This window comes from Eutrema salsugineum, unplaced genomic scaffold, assembly GCF_000478725.1.
Source record: "Eutrema salsugineum unplaced genomic scaffold, Eutsalg1_0 scaffold_6, whole genome shotgun sequence".
NCBI classification, from domain to species: Eukaryota; Viridiplantae; Streptophyta; class Magnoliopsida; order Brassicales; family Brassicaceae; genus Eutrema; species Eutrema salsugineum.
This window is the reverse complement of record NW_006256547.1, coordinates 4,234,799-4,255,411: the sequence shown is the minus strand read 5'-3', so window position 1 is coordinate 4,255,411 and position 20,613 is coordinate 4,234,799. Positions and strand designations below refer to the sequence as shown.

The 20,613-nt window shown below is 31.4% G+C and overlaps 3 protein-coding genes across 4 annotated transcripts; 2 read left to right on the top strand and 1 right to left on the bottom strand.

Annotated features, from left to right (window-relative positions):
- The first annotated feature begins 1,870 nt into the window (after positions 1–1,870).
- On the top strand, positions 1,871–7,329 carry LOC18013340 (sugar transporter ERD6-like 18). Its single transcript, XM_006394915.2, has 18 exons — positions 1,871–2,129; positions 2,253–2,315; positions 3,208–3,297; positions 3,462–3,521; positions 3,677–3,742; positions 3,885–3,950; positions 4,354–4,429; positions 4,593–4,657; positions 4,776–4,868; positions 4,988–5,068; positions 5,157–5,241; positions 5,552–5,595; positions 5,880–5,942; positions 6,048–6,107; positions 6,191–6,244; positions 6,348–6,407; positions 6,514–6,628; positions 7,024–7,329. The coding sequence occupies exons 1-18, from the start codon at positions 1,983–1,985 to the stop codon at positions 7,161–7,163; spliced, it is 1,428 nt and encodes a 475-aa protein (XP_006394977.2). The 5' UTR covers positions 1,871–1,982; the 3' UTR covers positions 7,164–7,329.
- A 7,090-nt stretch (positions 7,330–14,419) lies between these two features.
- Positions 14,420–15,010, top strand: LOC18013339 (protein DMP10). Its single transcript, XM_006394914.1, has one exon. It carries the CDS (start codon positions 14,420–14,422, stop codon positions 15,008–15,010), a length of 591 nt encoding a protein of 196 aa, XP_006394976.1.
- Positions 15,011–16,718: 1,708 nt separating this feature from the next.
- On the bottom strand, positions 16,719–19,851 carry LOC18013321 (glutathione synthetase, chloroplastic). Of its 2 annotated transcripts, XM_006394912.2 has the most exons (12): positions 19,487–19,804; positions 19,015–19,184; positions 18,837–18,912; positions 18,610–18,740; positions 18,372–18,494; positions 18,174–18,254; positions 18,006–18,086; positions 17,852–17,921; positions 17,656–17,777; positions 17,423–17,562; positions 17,151–17,343; positions 16,719–17,061 (listed from the first exon to the last, which is right to left on the bottom strand). In XM_006394912.2, exons 1-12 carry the CDS (start codon positions 19,802–19,804, stop codon positions 16,938–16,940), a joined length of 1,629 nt encoding a protein of 542 aa, XP_006394974.1. In that variant the 3' UTR covers positions 16,719–16,937. The 2 variants fall into 2 exon arrangements, with proteins under 2 accessions (XP_006394974.1, XP_024007192.1); XM_024151424.1 differs by having other exon boundaries at positions 18,610–18,912; positions 19,487–19,851.
- Between the last annotated feature and the right edge of the window lie 762 nt (positions 19,852–20,613).

The window sequence follows — 20,613 nt, the reverse complement described above, 5'->3', positions numbered from 1 at the left end:
TACATACTTGAGAAGTAACAATGAATTTCTCTTGACTAGGTTCAGTGTCTATTTTAAGAATTTGATTATACTCTCCTTTTTTATTAATGAATTTTCAGACATATTACAAAAGCTTAGTATTCAACTATAAAAGCATCAATTTTTGACAATTTCGAGTAACTCTAAACACATAGTAATTCAATTACGTAGTTTTCATATACTTTTTCAACTATCATTTAGTAATATACTGATTGTATAAATCATGTAGCTTTGGATATATATGTTCGTCCCCTATTTAGTACTTATATGTACTGATTATCATATATATAATTTTCTTTGCAAATCCTATCGTTTGCCTAAATTATTTAAGCGTTTAACTAGTAGTAAACTACTTAACTACAAACAAACAAATTAAGTGTACTGCATATGTTTATATTTAGTACCTACTCCCTGAACCACCAAAACGGCAATGTTTTAATCTAACTATTGTATAATCTTATTCACATCAGTAAGAAACAGCCATTAATTAGTCCAAGTTTTGGACTGCTACCAACATAAGAAATACAATAGTTAATCCTAGTCTAACTGTTTTGGAACATCATATTTAATCAAGCAATTGCAGATCAAAATTCAGAAATCCCTATCCATGACTGCTATTTTGCCTCGTCCAAACTAGATTTACATGATGTGAAACTCTATTTAAGAGCATAAACAAACTGCCAATTTCCAAAGAGATGCCAAAAATTGGCGGTTTGAACAATTATTGGGGACAAAACGGATTAGATCGTAGGCTATTAACGGTAGTTCAGGCCTTCAGGGTCTTCAGGAGTATCCAAGGCAAGTCGTAGCTACTTTTTAATGGTCTAAAAGTCCAATCTATATGTTTGTTATGATAATTATTTAATTAAATTTTTTATTAATGTAGCTAGAAGTTTCAAATTTTAAGCAACTATTTTTATATACGCTTAGGTATTCCAACTAGTTGCCGCGCGTCAATAAGACTTTTGGCAAGAAAATCAGTTTTCCATTGTGTCGTTAATATATTAAACATTATTGTTAGTTTGGGTACAATTAAACTAAACCTTTATCCTTACGTATGGGACTGTGGGTGGTGGTTGGACGGATATGTAACTAGTGAATCAAATATGCTTAGACGTATTTGATTTTATGTTGCAAAAAAAAACCAAAGCATTTAATATTATAGTTCAACCGTACGAAATACTACGAATTGTATCGTCAGCTTTGACCTTTTTCATATTTAAATCTCCAAATATTTCATAAATGAAATTAAGCAGCATGACTGAATAGTTGAAAGGCCAACTACTCGCGCGGTTGCATTCTTAGATGGATGGTAACAGGCTAACAGCTAAGAGGTAAATAAGATCATAAACATGAGAATAGCAAGTTAGCAACATATATAGGACAACATCAAATCATTTAAAGACGACTTAGATGAGAACACCTTAGATTACACGGTAACGCATTAAATAATATAAGTACTAGTAACAAAGACAAAAATGTGACACCAAAAATACAGACTACTTAATAAATAAAATAATACTAATGATTTACAAGTAAAATTTGAAATGAGAATTAGCAGTCAGTTGATCTCTACAAATAAAAATAATAAAACAGCCTCTTTTTTTAAACTACTATAACATAAGTTATCCCAAAAAAAACAATTAATGAATAAAATCTGACTCAAAAAATTTTCTTTTAACATCCACATCAGCATTCCAATCCAAGCCCTTTAAGGAAGAAAACCAAAATAATTACTATATTGGAAGGAATAAAAATTGTGACACCACCCTCCTTATATAGGAAGCCCACAATGACAAATCAGAGCATACTTTCTCTTTTTCTTTCTCTATTCTTTACTCTTTAACTCTCTCTCTCTCTCTCTCTCTCTCTCTCTCTCTCTCTCTCTCTCTCTCTCTCTCTCTCTCTCTCTCTCTTATCTAAGCTTTTGGGAAAATTCTGTCTTATCCGTACTGCATGTGTTTATGATGGTTGGGGAAGAAGAAAGAAGCATAGAGGAAGGGCTTTTACAGCTCAAGAACCAAAACGACTCTTCAGGCTGTCGTATTACTGCCTGTGTTATCTTCAGCACTTTCGTCGCCGTTTGTGGCTCCTTGTCCTTTGGTGTTGCTGTGAGTTTCTTTTCCTCTTCATATCCTATACTTTGCTCTCCTTTTCTTTCAAGCAAATTATATTTAAAAACAAAAATTCTTAATAACGTCCTATCGATTTTCGTTTTTTTTTTTTGGTTGCAGATTGGTTATACTTCAGGTGCTGAGACAGGAATTATCCAGGACATGGGTCTTTCTCTCGCAGAAGTATGTCTTATTTTTATTCCTTTTTTTCTGTTTCAATAAACAAATATTAGAGTTAAACTAATCATGGATTACTATTTAGCAGCAGAGAGTGAGAGAGTGACACATTGACATTTGCATCCTAGATTTATATGTATAGTTCAATTAGATAAGTTCAACACGTCGTATCTATTTTAAGTTCATTATTTACTTCTTTATTCATTCAAACTGAAATAGAAAGATATATTGTCGTTATCCCAAATAGTGAAGCTGATTACGTAGAATGTGTGGTTCACCTCCATTTTTTTTTTGTTTTTGTTAAAGTTTCACCTCCATTTTAACTACCATTTTTTTGTTTGCTATAGTTTCACCTCCCTTTTTACCTCCGTTTTTTCTTTTGCTTTGACATCCTCCATTTTTACATTTTTTCAAAAAAAAATTGTATTTACATATGATAACCCAAAGAAATCTTTATATATGGAGTTGTCGATAATCATGCAAAGAACTAGTATCGATCGAATGTATCTATCAATGATGTCAAACCGGCTACCCTCTCGTCTGCAATAATAATAGAAGTCTTGAAAACTTTCACAAAAAAAAAGAAGTCTTGAAATACTATACATTACGCTATACATGTATGAATATTAGAAGTCACGAATAAAATATGTATAACCCAAATATCAATCATTCTTTTTTTTACAGTAGTACCATCCAATCATTTATTTCTCTTTCGTGCTTTTTTATTTTTATTTTTCAGTTTTTCGAAATATAATAATATATAGATGACTTTATATGTTTTTTTTTTTGAGAAAACCTTATATGTATTAGTAACTAATATCCCAACATATAACAATTCTGGTCAACTTTTAAATTTATCTTTCGATTAATGTGTTTTTTAATCATTTTTTTTTTTCAGTTTTCAGCGTTTGGCTCATTATCTACGTTGGGTGCTGCAGTCGGTGCGCTGTTCAGTGGTAAAATGGCGATAATCCTAGGAAGAAGAGGAGTAATTACCTTTTCACTTTTTCATAATCTTAAAATAATTTCTTGTAGGATTTGATAAGCAAATTTTAATCATTTCTTATAAGATTTTTGTTTTGCTTCTTTTCTGGCAATAAATATATATATTTATTTGCTACAATTACATTTTTTGCTTTTCATGATTCAAAGACAATGTGGGTCTCCGATATCCTCTGCATCGCTGGTTGGCTATCCATTGCTTTCGCTAAGGTACTTAAAGATTTCTAAAAATAAACATATTTTCGTGCCGTAAAATCACTATTTCTTAAAAAATAGGCAAACAATTTAACTTATACAGTTATACTAATATATGGTTAAGTAAACCCAACAATGAACTAGTTTTCTATGTATGTCTGGAACAAAAGGATGTGATGTGGCTGAACTTCGGAAGAATCTCCTCAGGGATAGGGATCGGCTTGATTAGCTATGTGGTAATTAACTTGTTAACTAATGTCTCTAGTGCTAATTATTTTGTTTATATTTGATATCATCTTAATTAACAAGTTTTGTTTTTCTTTATTTATCACATATAAACATTCATTTTTAAACAAATATATGCTGTATACGGAGCAGGTACCTGTCTACATTGCAGAAATTACGCCAAAACATGTCCGCGGTACATTTACTTTTTCAAACCAGGTAAATTTTTCTTTTTCTTTTTGGAAGCCAAGTAATATTTTATTTTTAGAAAATATAATGATCGTCAACCAAAATTTAAAAAGAAATATATATATATATATATATATATATACGGATGAGTACAACTAACTAAATATGATATCAAAACTGAAACACATATTGCTGCTCAACTCAAAACGAATTTGATATGACCAACATTTGTTTAATCAATCTAATCCAAAATTAATTCGGTCGAGATAAATAAATATATGCAAACCCAATTCTAATTCCAAAATACCATAATCAGAAAATTTCAATCAAAAATCATATTAATACCTGTAACTTAAAGAAAATTAGATTATGTTGTTAAGCTTTCGTGTGAGTATTGATCCTTATAAATTCTCGTGTGATCGTAATTAATTAGCTTCTTCAAAATGCTGGAGTCGCCATGGTTTATTTTTTTGGGAATTTCATCAGCTGGAGGACGATGGCTTTACTAGGTATTTAACTATTGTTTCATAATCAACGTGGAAGTGGTATCACTCTATTTATGAACTAGTACACGGAAGGCAATGGTTAAATAGTAGAAAAAACGTGGAAAATTTGTTTTATTATAAGAGGGTACAAATTAACTGATTAAAATCTAATCTTATCCCGGTTTAGGTGCTTTACCATGCTTCATTCAAGGAATCGGTTTATTCTTCGTACCAGAGTCCCCAAGATGGCTGGTATGTTAATTTTTTATATTTATTAAGAAACTCCATTACATAATCTACTAACCATGAGAAGGAATAATGAACCCTATTATATTTATAAAAAAACCCCTAAATTATTTCTATTTTGAAGGCAAAAGTTGGTATGGATAAAGAACTAGAAAATTCACTGCTTCGGCTTAGAGGGAGAGATGCTGATATTTCACGTGAATCCTCGGATATTCAAGTGAGTATTACTGTATATATAATACTATCGAGTATCAACTATAGATTACTTTAAAGTTTTGATGTATACACATTCATTGACAAAATGAAATGTAACCTGAATGATTTTTTTTTTTTCAGGTTATGACCAAAATGTTAGAAAATGATTCAAAGTCAAGTTTTTCTGATTTGTTCCAGAGAAAGTATAGACACACTCTCGTGGTACAGTGAAAATATTTGTTAGTTTCCAGGCTATATAATTATTATATTTGTTTGCACGAGCATCTTACTTTTTTGTTTTATTACTCAGGTAGGAGTCGGGCTAATGTTGATACAACAATTCTCAGGAAGTTCGGCTGTAATATATTATGCAAGTACAATTTTTAGAAAAGCTGGTAAGACTAATTTTTTTACAGTATGTATATATTACTTTTATTTAAAGATATGTCAGCATAAAAATGTACTCAAACATTTTTTTTTGTCGGCACACACGCACTAGCATACAACAATCTATTTGTATATGCATAAAATTCCCAAATTTCATGGGATAATACTTATATTTTCTTCTACTAATCAATTAATTAATTATTTTGCATAATGATGCCATTACCTCGTTATATACTTTCGGAGGAAACAAAATTGAATATTTACCATGAATTCTCTTTTCAATGTTTTGTTTTAACAATTTGTTTTTGGTTGAAACAGGTTTTTCGGTGGCCATTGGATCGACATTGTTAGGCCTCTTCATGGTAAGTATATACATTTGTTTTAGTCAGAAAATTTTGTTGGACTATATTGATACCTCATTTATGAAATCAATATAGGCTTTTAACTCCGTTGTTATATATTCAACCACTAAACTATTGTGATCATGGTGGCGTATTTAATCGACATTTTCTTTCTGTTAAACTATCATAATTCAATAAAATTTCTAAACTAAAAAATACCTTTTACTTTTAGTTATATAATAAGAATCAATTTCCATTTGTTTGTACTCTTGTTAGCATTAAATGGTAATTGTGTCTATCCGCAGATACCAAAAACCATGATTGGTCTAATTCTTGTCGATAGATGGGGCAGACGGCCCCTCTTATTGGTAAGCACGTTTTGTGGATTAATTTTCTAATTACACATTCACTAATCGATTAATATATATAGATTATAAAGTTGTTTAATATTGGTTTCAATCCTGACGTTATAGACTTCTGCGTGTGGGATGAGCATAACTTGCATTTTTCTTGGGTTCTCCTTCACATTACAGGTTATTTTACGTTTAATTGTATTTATAGTTTTTTCTCTATATTCTATCCTAAAACGATGTTTTTGTATATTTGGTATGAGCAGAAAATGCAATTGCTTCCGGAACTAACTCCAGTATTCACGTTTATATGCGTTACGGTAAAAACATTTGCTCTACTTTCACACTGTCTCTTTGATATTCAAAAATGGTGTCTTTTACAAGTAATTAATAAGTAAAAAAGTTGATTTTCTTTCTTGGCAGCTGTATATTGCAACTTATGCAATAGGCGTGGGAGGGCTCCCTTGGGTAATTATGTCTGAGGTACATAAATTATCTTAAACTTTTTTTTTCAATGCAGAATATAGTAAGCCTTTATTTGTGTAAATAACGTAATATACGTATGATTTTTGCCTGTTTGGTGTTGCAGATATTTCCAATGAATATAAAAGTAACAGCAGGGAGTTTAGTTACGTTAGCATCATGGTCAAGTAGTTCGATCGTCACTTACGCTTTCAACTTTCTATTTGAATGGAGCACTCAAGGTTTTCTTTTCTTTATCCTTTTTATCCATTTTTTGTTTCCCTTAAGTTATAAATTATCAACAAAAATGGATAAATATAATTCAAGATTTAACTGTAGTAACAGTTATATGGTTTTCACAATCTGCATTTAGCGCATTGTTATAAGAACCTATATACATTTTTAACGCAACTAATTGTTTTTTTTTTCAGACCGAATCTTAAAAGACTAATTAGTTAGATGTATCATGTATGTATATATGAATAAATTCTATTGTTACTGTAGAGCAAAATTAATTATATATAGTTTAATAAATATATTATATATGAGCTGAATTTAATAAAGATTTTTCTAATTTAATTTAGCTTCTTCTTTTTATTGGGTTAAATGTCTAATTTAACTTCGACTAATGTAATAGGAACATTTTACATATTCGGGGCTATTGGAGGAGCAGCGCTGCTTTTTATTTGGTTGCTCGTTCCGGAAACGAAAGGATTGTCACTTGAAGAAATACAAACTTCGCTTATTCGTCAGCCCGATGAACTAAATCAAATTTAGATTGAAATGTTTATTTTTTTATTTTACTATATATAAATTTATAAACTTTACTTTGTGATGTTATGCTCATCTGTTAATCTGTAATTACTATTTTAGGCTTATTAATGTATACCAGCCCTTGTATATGTATTTTTTCCTTGATGGAATCACAGTCTATGTTCATTTGTATTGATTTCTAATGAGAAATGTATCATTTGACATTGTTTACATATCAAAATGCAAAGAAGACAGCGTCAGAGTATTAACGTAGGATAACATTTGTGGAATACCATCCATCATGCATGCTGGTGTAGTCGGTTTTTAATATATCATAAATCAGTATTAAAAATGCTTTCCAGCTTTTCTGATTTTCTGACTAAGGTACATATGAATATAACTTAATAATATAGTTCCAAGTATTTTTCTTAAAACTGAAAGATATTAAATAATTTTTTTATTTTATTTTGAAATAAATAATGATGCTTAACTACATTATATATTAAAATAATCTCAAGTTAAAAGAAATTACCACGACAGTGTCTCCCTTTTTTTCTCTCTGATAAACCAGAGAAAGTCGATCTTGAACTCGAACATATATAACGAGAAAAATATAAAATATAAAATAAAGTAAAAATTAACAAAATTAAGAATTAAACATATATATATATATATATATATAATTCGAAAGATGCCAACATTATTTTTTTATATTTTATTTGAGTATAATAAGCCTTTGCGATAGCAATGGAGAGCCAACCAATAATGCAGAGTATGATCTATCCACAAGGTCTACTTTCATGATCCAAATAAATAAAAATAAGAATTTACTTTTAATATAATAATAAGAAGAAAAAAAGGCTAAAGGATACATGCAGTTTCAAAATTTACCAAGAAAATACAAAAGAGTGAAAGAGAAATTGCTTCTTTTTTTTTTTCCTGCCGACAAGTGCTGCTGATTTTCTCAAGTGGACGACCAATGTACCAATAGCTCCGATAGTTATGATAAAAAATGCCAAAAACTTAAACAAAATATTGAAAGTCGCACATCAAAAATATAAAGAGATTTAATGTAGAAGATCAATAACAGACGGAAATTTATTTATTTATTGTTAATTACTTTTGAACTAAAAATTTATGAATTTTGATATAAACCATAGTTAAATCAAGCCTATCATTTCCAATATAGAAAACCGGTAGAAGCCTTTAACAAGCAGAGAATGTAATTTACATGTGAAATAAATCACTTCTGAACATATAATGGTAATAAAGGAAGTTCACGTAATGAAACTGATTGAGCGGTCCTGGTCTCGCATTTAAAATGTTGGCCGAGGATAATAGTAATAATCAAACCTATTGTAACGAATCACGTGTTATTGCCCCGTGCCCAGGGCCGTGCCTTCTGCTTCCCTATTGTTATACTGTTTACAATCTTTTTAGTAGTTAGGGTAATCTTCAGAAGTACCAATACAAAATGAAGAAGGAAAAGAAATTTAAAATACTACTAATTTGACGATGACTTAGCTTTAGTGCTTCTTAATGCATGTGTTGTTGATAAACAGAAAAAGCTATAACTACTATCTTTTATCACTATTTTTTACCGTGACCACATATGTACACCCACAAAAACCATCAATGATCAATAAATAGTCAATCTATCACCATTCCTAAATAATTTTAATATTTTCTTGATTCGCCACCACTGCCACATGCGTAGTTTCGTAATTCGTATGATAGAAATCTCATATACATATGTATATATTGAAAAGTAAGGTCAATATCTATATATAGAAGGTAATGTTTGGGTAACAATATTTGTTGAGTCGGGTATTTACAAGAACAATCGAAAGGGAAATGTTTTTTTTTTCCTTACATGCATTACCTACTCAACTTTGATAGTTTTGTTCACATAATAAGGTTCATATGTCATTTGTATGGTGTAGAGGTGTCTACTTTAATAAACCAATCAACACACTCGTTATTGAAGTTCTCAATTTCTTCGGTTTTCTAATGCTCGGGTTTTGAATTACACGGTTGTGTAAATTTTTTTTTTTGTGCAAATTTTTTTAAAACAATTTATTTGACACATTTATCATAGATGTACATGTACATATATTTTTTCCTTGGTGTTAAACGAGAATTCTCACCACATGTTTGAGAGAGAGAGAGAAAATATTGTACTATTACATAGTTCATAAAAAATCTTGCAAGTTCTACGAGATATCGAACCAATCATCTTTAACAGAAAAAAAGATATCGAAGTATCGAACCAATCATGGAATGAAACCAAATCTCACATACTGATAATGACTAAAAAAAACAAAAGACAAGGAAAAAAAAATAATTTTTGTTTTTTAACAGTTTGGGACTGGAAACTGACGTATCGTTCGGTTCTGAAAAAAAGCCTTTTTTTTTAACCTATTTTTAAAGAATTAAAAAAAGAGTCAAAAATTCAAAACTAAGTCTTTTCTGGTTTTAAGGATTTTCAAAGAAAGAACAACAATTTTTCGTAAAAATCGCAAAAAAAATTAAAAACTGGATTAGCAAAAACTTGCTTTTTCTAAAAAGAAAAATAAAAAACCTTTCAAAACGCAATCGAACTTCATTATTTGGCCTGAGAGAAATATATGAATTAAATGAAACTAAAAAAGATTCAATAATGAGTAATGGGTGGAGGCCCACATGTAAAGATCTCAACTCTTAGAAATTGTTTTGGATCTGAAGTCAAAAGGCCTAGAAATGAAGCTTGAGGGTAATGATTTTGTTTGTAATGAAAATGGACTTTAAAACTAATACTGGTGTCATTTTGTACATGTATAAAAGATTTTTTTTGGCAACATTTTAGAATTTTGTTCATTTATATAGTTCCATCGCCGATTCGAGATATACAAAGGTAATAGGGTAAAAAAAAATGTTTGGCTCTTAATTAATACTTTTTCTTTTATGATTTTTTAAGCTTTTTCACATATTAATTTTAACTCTTACATCATAATCATAGAAGAAAAAGAAATATAAAAAACTTACTCTATTATCATATGTATAACATAAAGAAGACATAAAGATATGAGTTATTGTACATTTTCCCATAAATTTTTATCATAAATAGAAAAGAAATAAACAAGGATAAAATAGGAAATATATAGCTAATTATGCATAGAAAATTGAAAGCATTCATCTTTTCGAAACAATTTTTCTTCTCCTAACATCTATTAATAAAGAACAAAGAGAGTATATTTTTATTACTCCGACTTCGATTGCACATGTGATAAGGACTACTACGCCTTCACATGATCAAATCTGGTTTATCTAAGGCACCAACTAATTTCACTCCGAGCCTTACTCATGCATGCCAAATGTAGTTACTTCACTGGCAATTTAATTATAATAGCTGGAAGACCAAGCCACTCAAAGTCAAGGCATATAAGATTAATTAATGTTCGTCGAAACTAAAATACTTTGGTAACCGACGGTAGCTTTCAGGTTAACATCGAGAAGAATTTATTATTGATTGATTAAACTTGCCTATATATATATATATGAGGGTTAGACGCAAAATCATACTATTTTCAATTCTCCTCATGCCATTCACTTCACGGTATGTTTTATGGATTAGGGACCACGTTTGTCTTGCACAGCGCAAGAAAACACCATTAATATTTTTTGAATTGAGATTATGAATGTCATTTTCACTACGCGTCACCGATCAAAACCTAACTGATGGGACCGCTTCAATCTTGTCTATTTATCGATATATCTACTGTTTGTTTTTGTTAACATACATTCTGAAATATTGTATAACTAAATAAGATGCCCCACTTTGATTTCCATAAATTTAATTGGCTTGACGCCACAAATTTAGGGTTCACTTATTTCGTGACAATAAATGATAAATTTTTATTGAATCATGAGAAGTACATTTACGATCAGGAATTCAGGATTGGTTGACATGGTTTATATAAGGGTCCACCTTTGTTCAATATACTGTATATAATAGTTATTCTGTTAAATATATATATATATATATATATAATAGTTAAAGATATTATTATGCTGTTCTTCTAGTCCACCGTTAGGAAATAAACTAAATGATGCGATTAGTAACGCACAGAACGACTAGTAACTAGTAACGTAAATGAAAGAGCGGATTTTTTGTCACATAAAAAAAAAAACGTAAAGAGCGGTGTGGTCAGTGGTGTGGAAGCATTTTCTTGATTATCGATGAAATTAGATTATCAGAGATTCCAACATTCAGATAGAATGATTGCATACAACTGATTACATCTCATTAACTTCGCAGACTAAACCTCAATGTAAAACGTTTTAACCAAAAAAAAAAAACCTTTGCAAACTATCCAGATTGCTACTTGGTAACCAACCACTGGAGTTATTTCTTGACTGAAAAACTATATAACAATGTTAATGGGTTTTAATATTGATAATTCTCTGAATTAGGTTTCATGATTAGCCATTTTCCATTTTTTGTTCTTGAAGATGAAAAGCACAAAGTTAAGTTTCCGATGTGCTTACCAAGAATAACAATTTGTGATGAACCTTATTTCGAATTTTTTTAATATTTATATTTCCTCCAAAACGGCTGCCTTCTTGTGTTGTTCGGTGACATTTATAAATCCAGAACATAATGTGATAATATTTGTGGTTGTAGTTTCAGGCAAAACGGCAATTTGGATGATTAAAAACGAAATAAAAGCAGAGAAGAAGAATAAATAAAAGTATCAAATTTATTTCTAACTAGATTCTAACCTCGTGCATCCGCACGGGAATATTTTTTATTGTTTAACGAATTTTATAATATAATTTGTGTTTTTGAGTTTAGATATAATTATTTTTATAAATATATTTTTTAATAAGTGAAAATATTGATTTTTGTGTTTAGATATATTTTTATAGTATTAAAATTAATTATAATTATAAAAATATAATTTTAACCCATCCACTAATATTAATTCATAATGAACTATTATAAAAACATAATTCTAACTTTTTCGTTCATATTACCGTATAATATAATTATTTGTTAAAAGTTTGAGATGTATTAACAGTATTATTTAGCATTATAGTTTTCTAAAATTTAATCAACGAAGGGAGTGTACAACTGTTTTTTCAAACTACATTATAGTGTATGTAATAATTTTTAATTTTTTATGTTTTGATTTTGTATAGAAAATATATTTTCGATATACATGTATAATTCAAAATTAGTGATTTTAGTTACCAAAATATTTTTAACCCGGTTTTTATATATATTTTTAGTTCTATGAATTTAAAAAATATATTTTTAATATTTAAATTATACATTTGAATTTTACTTATTATTTTCTTATTAATTTGTAAATAAATCATAATCGTAAATATATTATATAAGCAACATAAATATCATATCATTTACATCATTATAAATATTTTATATTTCAAATATGACCATTATTTTTCATATGTGAATTTTTTTTAAAAAAATTCTAGATATTTTTGATAAAAATGTTTAATAGTATAAAAATTATTTAAATTAGAATCTTTAAATCAAATCTAAATTAATATCTGATTTATTATTTTTAATCAAATCAAATCAAATATAAATTACCTATATTTAAGGAACTCTAAAAATATTTAAATTAATAACTAATTTTCGAAATTAAATATAAATAATTATTTAAATTATTTTGAAACACTTTAAAAAAAATTAGGAATGTTTGGAAGCAAGTACTAAATATGCTTCTGTTTAATATAATAGATGACTTGGTGAACTGTAAGAAAAAGCGAACGGCAATAAAAATAAACGGAGAAAATTGTTCACCTAATTTTTTTATGTTTCAGTTTCTGTTTATTTTTCATAACTATTTTCATTTTTTTTACTCTTGTGACTTGAAGATGTATTGAGAGCCTGCTAAACCAAGCCCAAAAACACAGGATACCTAAGATATGGTTCCTAAGTTATTTTTTTAATAAATTTGAGGACGCATGCTAATGTTTTTGTTTATATATATTTTACATGAGGCACGGCCCTGAGTCTGCCTGAGGTTATGCCTACTAGGCACTAGCATGTGACCGTATTTTATCAATCTTATTTTAATAAAGGGTATTTAAATAAAATATTAATGCAAGGTAATTAATACAAACATATGACCTTTTTGGGTCATATACACAGATGATAGAGTAGCTTAGATAAGAGGTTAAAACTACACTTAGTCTAGCTGCAATAACAAAAAAGAACATAGAACTTAAAGAGAAAGAGAATAACAGGTGAAGATATTCCATGAGAAATCACTTGTTAACACTTCGTCCTCCACAACCACGTCTTCCGCGACTATTAACAACAGTCCACTCCATCTCTTGCATCTTTTGTGATGGTTTTACTGGCCTATCCCTCAAGGTCCACGGAGCTCTTGCAAACATGTCAGTGTCTTGTGAAGACCGTATTTTCAGTGTGTATATATTTAGTTAATTACTTTTAATTTCAGATTCACGTACAAATATTTTATAAGACTGAGTCACCGAAAAGAGTTAGGTACAACCGAGCAAGATATAGCTTAATGGACTCAATTTCATAGAACATGCACATTGTCCAATTAGTACGTTTTATTTTTCATACGTAGATTCTTTTCTTTGTTGGCAGATTGATTGATCAAAACATGCGAACGCTTCTCTTTTTTTTTTTTGTTTTTTTCAACAAACATGCGAACGTTTGTTTGTGACGATTTATGATTTTAAAACATGCATCTTTACCCAAAAAATAAATAAATAAGAAGATTTCAGTCACGAGTTAAGATGCGTGTGACGTAATATGATCGTGTCATCATTTGTCTGTTTTTCAATCCCAACAAAAGTCGATAGCCAATATATAACAGAACGTACATTATACATTTTTAAAAAATATCTAGAAAAAATAAATCGTGGAGATACGTTAGATAATTGTTTTATTCCCTTTTATATACTGTATATCTGCAGAAAATATAATTGTGGAGATTAGTTATGAGAAAATCAAAAATATAATCGTAGACCATGCATCGTAATCATCATTCACTAAAAGCTTATAATAATTTTTCCAAAAAAATTTTAATCAAATGTGTGTATATGTATTACATTTTGGGATACCAAACAAAAAACTCCATTCCTTTAAGAAACGTTTATAAAGATGCACCAAACGTATCCACACGCATGCATTACATAGAGAATTGAAGGACATACAAAACACTATTTTCTCCATATAAACATACAAAAAACGTTTTCCCTCTCCCTAGGCAGCTACTAAAAGTACGAGACATATGGAGGCGGCGTTCGCTAGATCTCTACCTATGGCCGGAAACTTCGCAAAACTCTTGCCGACCGGAACTGCTCTCATGTTCGAAACCCTAATCCCATCTTTCTCCAATGGCGGCGCGTGCACCGATAAACCCTTCAACAAGCTCCTCACCATTTCCCTCATCTCCTTTTGCGCCGCCGCTTGCTTCTTCTCTTCCTTCACCGACTCTTTCGTAGGAGAAGACGGCCGCATTTACTATGGAGTTGCCACTGCTAAAGGCCTCTACATCCTCAGCGACTATCTCGACGACCACGAGCATGGTTACGATCCTGAATCCGGCTTAACGGCCGACAAGAAACGGAGATACAAACTGAGTTTTGTTGATTTCTTGCATGCTTTCGTGTCGGTGGTCGTGTTCTTGGCGTTAGCCGTAGAGAGTTCGGATTTTCGGAGGTGTTTGCTCCCGGAGAACAACGACGGCGACGATTGGGGTGGTATTATGGTGATCTTGATTAGGTATCTTGGGGTTATGGTTGGGACAGTGGCTAGCTTCTTGTTAGCTATCTTTCCCACAAAACGGAGAGGCATCGGATTTACGGGTATTTATTGGTAATATATATTCCTTATATTATGTGCATTTTTGTATGTATATCATGTTCGTATGCTCTAATCACCACTATAAATGAATAAGAAAACGTGAATAACGAATTACATATGTTGGCTATTTTATGTAGTTAAATACATATTTCAAAACTACTATAAAGGTTTGAATCGTTTGATTGCAACTTACAACGATTAGTCGAGGGATTGTTTCGTTATTATGAAGTAGACTATTTACAAAATCTTATTGAAAAACTCATTCTACTTTGTTTTTAGAGCAAGTTTAATTTCAAACAAAATGCTCCATTTTCATCATCCTCCCTTAGTGTATCGCGAAAATGCAATATCCCTAATTAAAGTGAAATAACGTATATGAGAATCCTAATAATCATATACTCCAGATTCCATGATCGATCTGATCCCTTTCAATTCATGGCTTCAAACTAGTGATCATCTCACACGACCTAAAAAGAACAAGATTTTGATCTTTAACCTTAAAAGGGAGATCGAGTCGTCAACCAATATTACACGACAATTAATTTTCTATAATTTGTATGTCCTTCAAATTCTAAATATAATTTTTCACCTACAACATCAGTTTTATGGGTTTTAAAACCGATGAAGAATCAACCAATATATTTCAACTAGTTTTCTAATTTCTTTTATGTCATTTAAAATGTTAATATATGTTGACACCTAAAACATCAGTTTTATGGGCTAAAAAACTAAGAAACACAAAATACGATTTTGTTTAACGAATAGACTAAAAAACAAAGCCAAAGAAACACAAAATAGTAAAATACCACCTTAACCAGTGAGTCTGATGAAGTTATATTAATATGTTATATATAATCAGAATAATACACCAAGGCATATATAAACCAATATTACAATATAAGGGCTCAAACAAGAAAATTTAATCATGATGAAGTGGTTGAGGAATTTGAACTTGAGCAGAACATCTGTTCCAAACATCTTGGGTTTCAGAAGAAACTTGAGAAGCAAAGCGTTTGAGTTGATAATATCGAAACATCACCTTTCTAATCTCCACATAGCATTGTTTTCCAGCTTGAACTATCTTTAGGCAACAGCGTCTCGAGACGACAGGTTTCTTCATAAGAATTTCTTTAATAACATCGTTATTACATTTCTTAAAACCGTCCCCCATCTTGTCAATGCAGTTTGAGAGATAGGTTAGATATTTGAATGGGAGATTCTCGAGCATATTATAATTGTAATCTTGAGAAGCCGGCGATATCGCCTCCACTGCATCCATCTCGCGATCGGAATGGACCAACGGTTCGTCGTCAACACCACCTTCTCGGGCGGCCAAACTTGGATACGCAAATGATACCAAAGTGGTGATTATGGAAAATGCTATGAGTAATGTCTTAATCTCCATTTTGTGTGTAATTATTTATTTTTAAGCCTTCTTATTTTAATTCGTTTTCTTCTTTTTTTTTTCTTCCTAATCTAAAGATTTATATAGAAATCGACTGTTTTTGAATGTTATTGCTGGTGACAACAAAATTACGTTTATTGCATTTGTTTTGAAACAACAAAAAGTAATTATTAACTTTGCTAGTTAGCTCTAAACGTAACATCTTTTACCGTTTTAACTTTACTTCTACGTTTTACGCATTTTTGGTTTATGAAGAATAATATTTAACTTAAATTAAATTGTAACACCACAGTAATCTTGAGATTTCTGTTTCCTGAAATCCTTTTATGGTCTAAACGTAGAGATCATCTTACACGGCCCAAGAAGAATTGTAGAAGAAGCATATATGCTTTGTGCAAAGAATTGTCAAGAGCTTTGTCTGGTCTTATAGATCTTCAAGAATTAGTACACAAATCTTTAACAAGGCAAGAAGAAGACGAAGAAAAAGAGAATAAACCAGCAGAAACATTAATCAGGATGATTGTGAATTTGATCCATCTCAATTCAAATAAATGCTGTCCAAGACGGCAAAACCAGCCGCAACACCACCTTCATTTGATGACGAGACTTTCGTTCGCATCAGATAACCGCTCTGCTCGTTTATTATAACTCTCTCCTTGTTCCTACAAGTTTCATTTGCTCAAAGATTATGCTACAGAGTAAGTAGAGACTGAATTAAAGCATACCAAATTCTTCTTCTTCTACTCTGTACCTGAGGTAAGCACCATAGATTCCCAGTTCTGATATAGCTTGATCTTTATGGTAAACGCCTTCTCGCACCAAGAACATGTTTGAGACTTTTGGGAATATCCTCTGCATTAGTGTATAAGCAGCGTTTTCTTCCTCTCCTTCTTTCTGCAACCTCAGAAGATTTTCCTTCACATCATCTCCATAGATGTTGTTTCCTGAAAGAATCCAAGAATATACGCTGAAGAATATGACGGGAAAAGTAGAAGACTCTAGGGAACTCGGTTGGTTTCTAACCTCCGCCTTCTCTCTGAGGCTTCATAACAAACAACTCGGGTTTTTCAATTGCTTTCTTGATGATTTCTGGATCGTCCAAGCTCCAAAGCCCAGCAAAGCATTTCCTCAACTTAGCAATGTCCTCTTTGTTGTCCAGAAACCTGTGAAACGTGTTTTGAAGTTAAAAAAGTTATCCCCTTTGAGAAATTTGAAAACCGTTCTTCAGTTTGCAAGACAAGTGGTGATCCATGTACCTCTCGAGAACACCTGGTTTTGCGAGTTCTTGCTGGATTTTCTTGGTGCCAGTTAAATGATAAGCTATAGACGGGCATTTCACTGCGGAGGACTGCTCTATAAGCAACCTAGCATTCCATTCCTTCAAATCACAATATGATTGAGAATATTTTCAAAGAATCAAGCCACCATATGGGAAAGAAGATGGTTACTTACTGATTCAGATGGATAATCAGTGGGCGAATAGCCTGATCTGAAATAAACCACTGCTACTGCTTGGCCACCACTGCAACAACAAAAAACTCTTAACATATGTTTTGAGAACAATGTGCAAATGCTTCATAAACCATGACGCAAACAATTTACTTACACAATAAGAGTTCCATCCTCTTGTACACGCCCTTCATTTTCGACTTCTGCTAGAGTCTTCCTGATGGTTACAATATTGTGCGTGATTTGAAGTTAAGGATGCACAAAATATAAGCTAAAAAGTCGAGATTGATCCACGAAAACTGGAGAAGCAAAATAAAGAGGATATTTTTCTCTCAAAACACTGCTTTGCCAATGCTGATCGTACATGTTGCGTTCTTCCGGCTGCACAACCACCATGACTACCGCTCTGAAAGAAAGAAAAATTCCATCTTAAAATAACAAAACCTTTGTAAAGTAGGTCATTTGCTCTTGATTTCAAGGATTTTTATTACAATCAAGAACGTGTTCTTTGGCTAAGGCTAACCTTGGATTATTGTACTCCAACCAAGCTTTAGCCATTGCATCAGCAAATTGGCTCGTGGATGCATTTCTGGGTACACGCTCAGAGCATAGCCCGAGATGATCCCCATAAGATCGAAGCAATGACCTGCAAACACAGGAAATATATTTTTTTTTTGAAAAATGAAACCATTTTAAGCTGAAAACTCGCGGTAAAGTTCGAAAAGCAAAAAAACAGATTATTCAGAAGATGGTGTGCGTACTGGTGTAGCTCGCTAACAAGACGACCAAGGCCGGAAAACGAAGACGAGATAGTGTTCATCTCAATCTGAAGAAGTGATTTTGTTTCTTCGTCAAGCATATAGTCTGACCGGTGTAATCCCAAACGTATGTCCTGTGAACACAAACACGCGAAATGAATGAATGAAAACCAGGACATTGTTACCAAAGAATGTAAATTAACATGAACCAAGAGATAAAGTAAAAAGACCTCTGTCTTGTTGCTTTCTAGCATCTTGGAGTGAATGTCGAGAAGTCTAGATGTAAAGATGTCAGCTTTTTTAGTTCTACAACATAGAGAATCAATCAAAAGGACATGGTTGTTATGAGACGAGATGTGCGAAACAGCTACTTAATTGAAAGCAGATAGAGATTTCAGATTAGCGAACCTGGAGAGACTATCCTGTATGAATTTCCCATCCAAGCTCACACGATCAACCAATTCATTGAAGATGGGAGCAACTTCACAAGCTTGCTTCCAGTAAATTTCTGGGAATGGCGTCGGTAGCAATGCAATTGGGGCGTGCATCATTCCAACCCCTGGAACCTTTCCTGATTTCTGTAATAAAAATTCTCATCAAAACATAACCACATTCCTTCTTCTTCTAATAATCCATAACAAGTGATATGAGCTTGTTTCAGATCAAGTATGACTATGAGTATGACCAGGATAATTAGCTGAACGCAGAATTTCAAAATGGTGATTATCAGATTAACCCAATTTAGAACGACAATGATCAATCATCAAAACACGATTCATACAGATTATCAGTTTTGAATTCTCAAGTTGGAGGACATGACTAAAACTCCTTTTGTCTGATTGGAGCATCAAAAGACAGGAACTTGAGTGGCGCAACTAACCTGATAAGTTTTGTCACCGACGACAAGTCCGTGAAGGGAAGACCAAACGAGAGCATCATAAACCAGCTTCTGAACAAACTCATCATCAAACTTTTCGACATCGAACATGGGTTTCTGTGATTCCATCTCCAGGGATCTACCACACCTCAAAGGTGCCTGATTTCTTAATTGGGTCGATAGATTTCGAGGGCTATGGGAAAGGAAGCTTCTTGGATTGAGTTTAAGGGAAGAGGAAGAAGAGGAAGGAGAAGAAATAGAGGACGCAGTGACAATGAAAGTGGAAGAAGAGTAAGAGAGAGAAGAGCAGCCACTGCCCATTTGCAACCTTAAGCCTTTTTGGAGGATCACATCACGTTAAGGCATATCTCCAAAGATGTCCGTCAAACAAAGATCACTACGACTTCTTAACTTTTTTTTTTTTAATCCTCTAGGAAGAAAATCTGAGATCTCATTTTAACTGACAAATAATTTTTTATATTTTAGTTTAAAACAATTATTCTACCGAAGAAGTTATTATCAGACTGCAATATTTATATATATTTAAAAAAGCTAAAGGAAAAAACCAAATGATTTTAATAAAAGTGTTGAAAATAAACTTAGGGGTGTTATTCAATCTGTATGTTGAAATCAACTCTACTAGATTAAAATAGATTAGATTTTAAAATTTTTTAATTCATTTAGAATCTAATGTATATGAGTTGTTTAAAATTTTAAGTTATTTAGCATGTGTATTTAGAAAATCACATATTAATTTTCAATAAATTTTGAATTTAAAAAATTCAAAGAAAAAAACAATCTAAAACCACATATGTACACGTAAAAAAAAATCATTTGCTGTGAACTTTTATCTCTTAAAAATGTGTTTTTTTTCTTTGATGACTTATGGGAAGAGAGAAGGGAAAGAGATATGTACTAGGGAAAAGAGAGAAATACATAAATGAATGGGAAAAATAAGAAGTGTGAGGAATAGAGAAATGGAAGGAAAAGAAAAAAAAAGGAGGGATGAAAGAGTGTTGTATTTATTGATTAATACATAGAAGGAAGACAGAAAAAAACATAGGTGAATAATTATTTGTGTTAAATTTTATAATTATCAAAATCTGAGGGTAAAAGGTTGGATTTTGATT

Coding starts and splice junctions, on each gene's coding strand:
- LOC18013340 (XM_006394915.2), top strand. CDS start 1,983: ATGATGGTTGGGGAAGAAGAAAGAAGCATAGAGGAAGGGCTTTTACAG. Junction 5,069..5,156: donor AGTATAGACACACTCTCGTG/GTACAGTGAAAA, acceptor TTTATTACTCAG/GTAGGAGTCGGGCTAATGTT. Junction 6,408..6,513: donor CTTGGGTAATTATGTCTGAG/GTACATAAATTA, acceptor TTGGTGTTGCAG/ATATTTCCAATGAATATAAA.
- LOC18013339 (XM_006394914.1), top strand. CDS start 14,420: ATGGAGGCGGCGTTCGCTAGATCTCTACCTATGGCCGGAAACTTCGCA.
- LOC18013321 (XM_024151424.1), bottom strand. CDS start 19,804: ATGGGCAGTGGCTGCTCTTCTCTCTCTTACTCTTCTTCCACTTTCATT. Junction 17,563..17,655: donor AAACCAGGTGTTCTCGAGAG/GTACATGGATCA, acceptor CACGTTTCACAG/GTTTCTGGACAACAAAGAGG. Junction 17,344..17,422: donor GCCTCAGAGAGAAGGCGGAG/GTTAGAAACCAA, acceptor GGATTCTTTCAG/GAAACAACATCTATGGAGAT.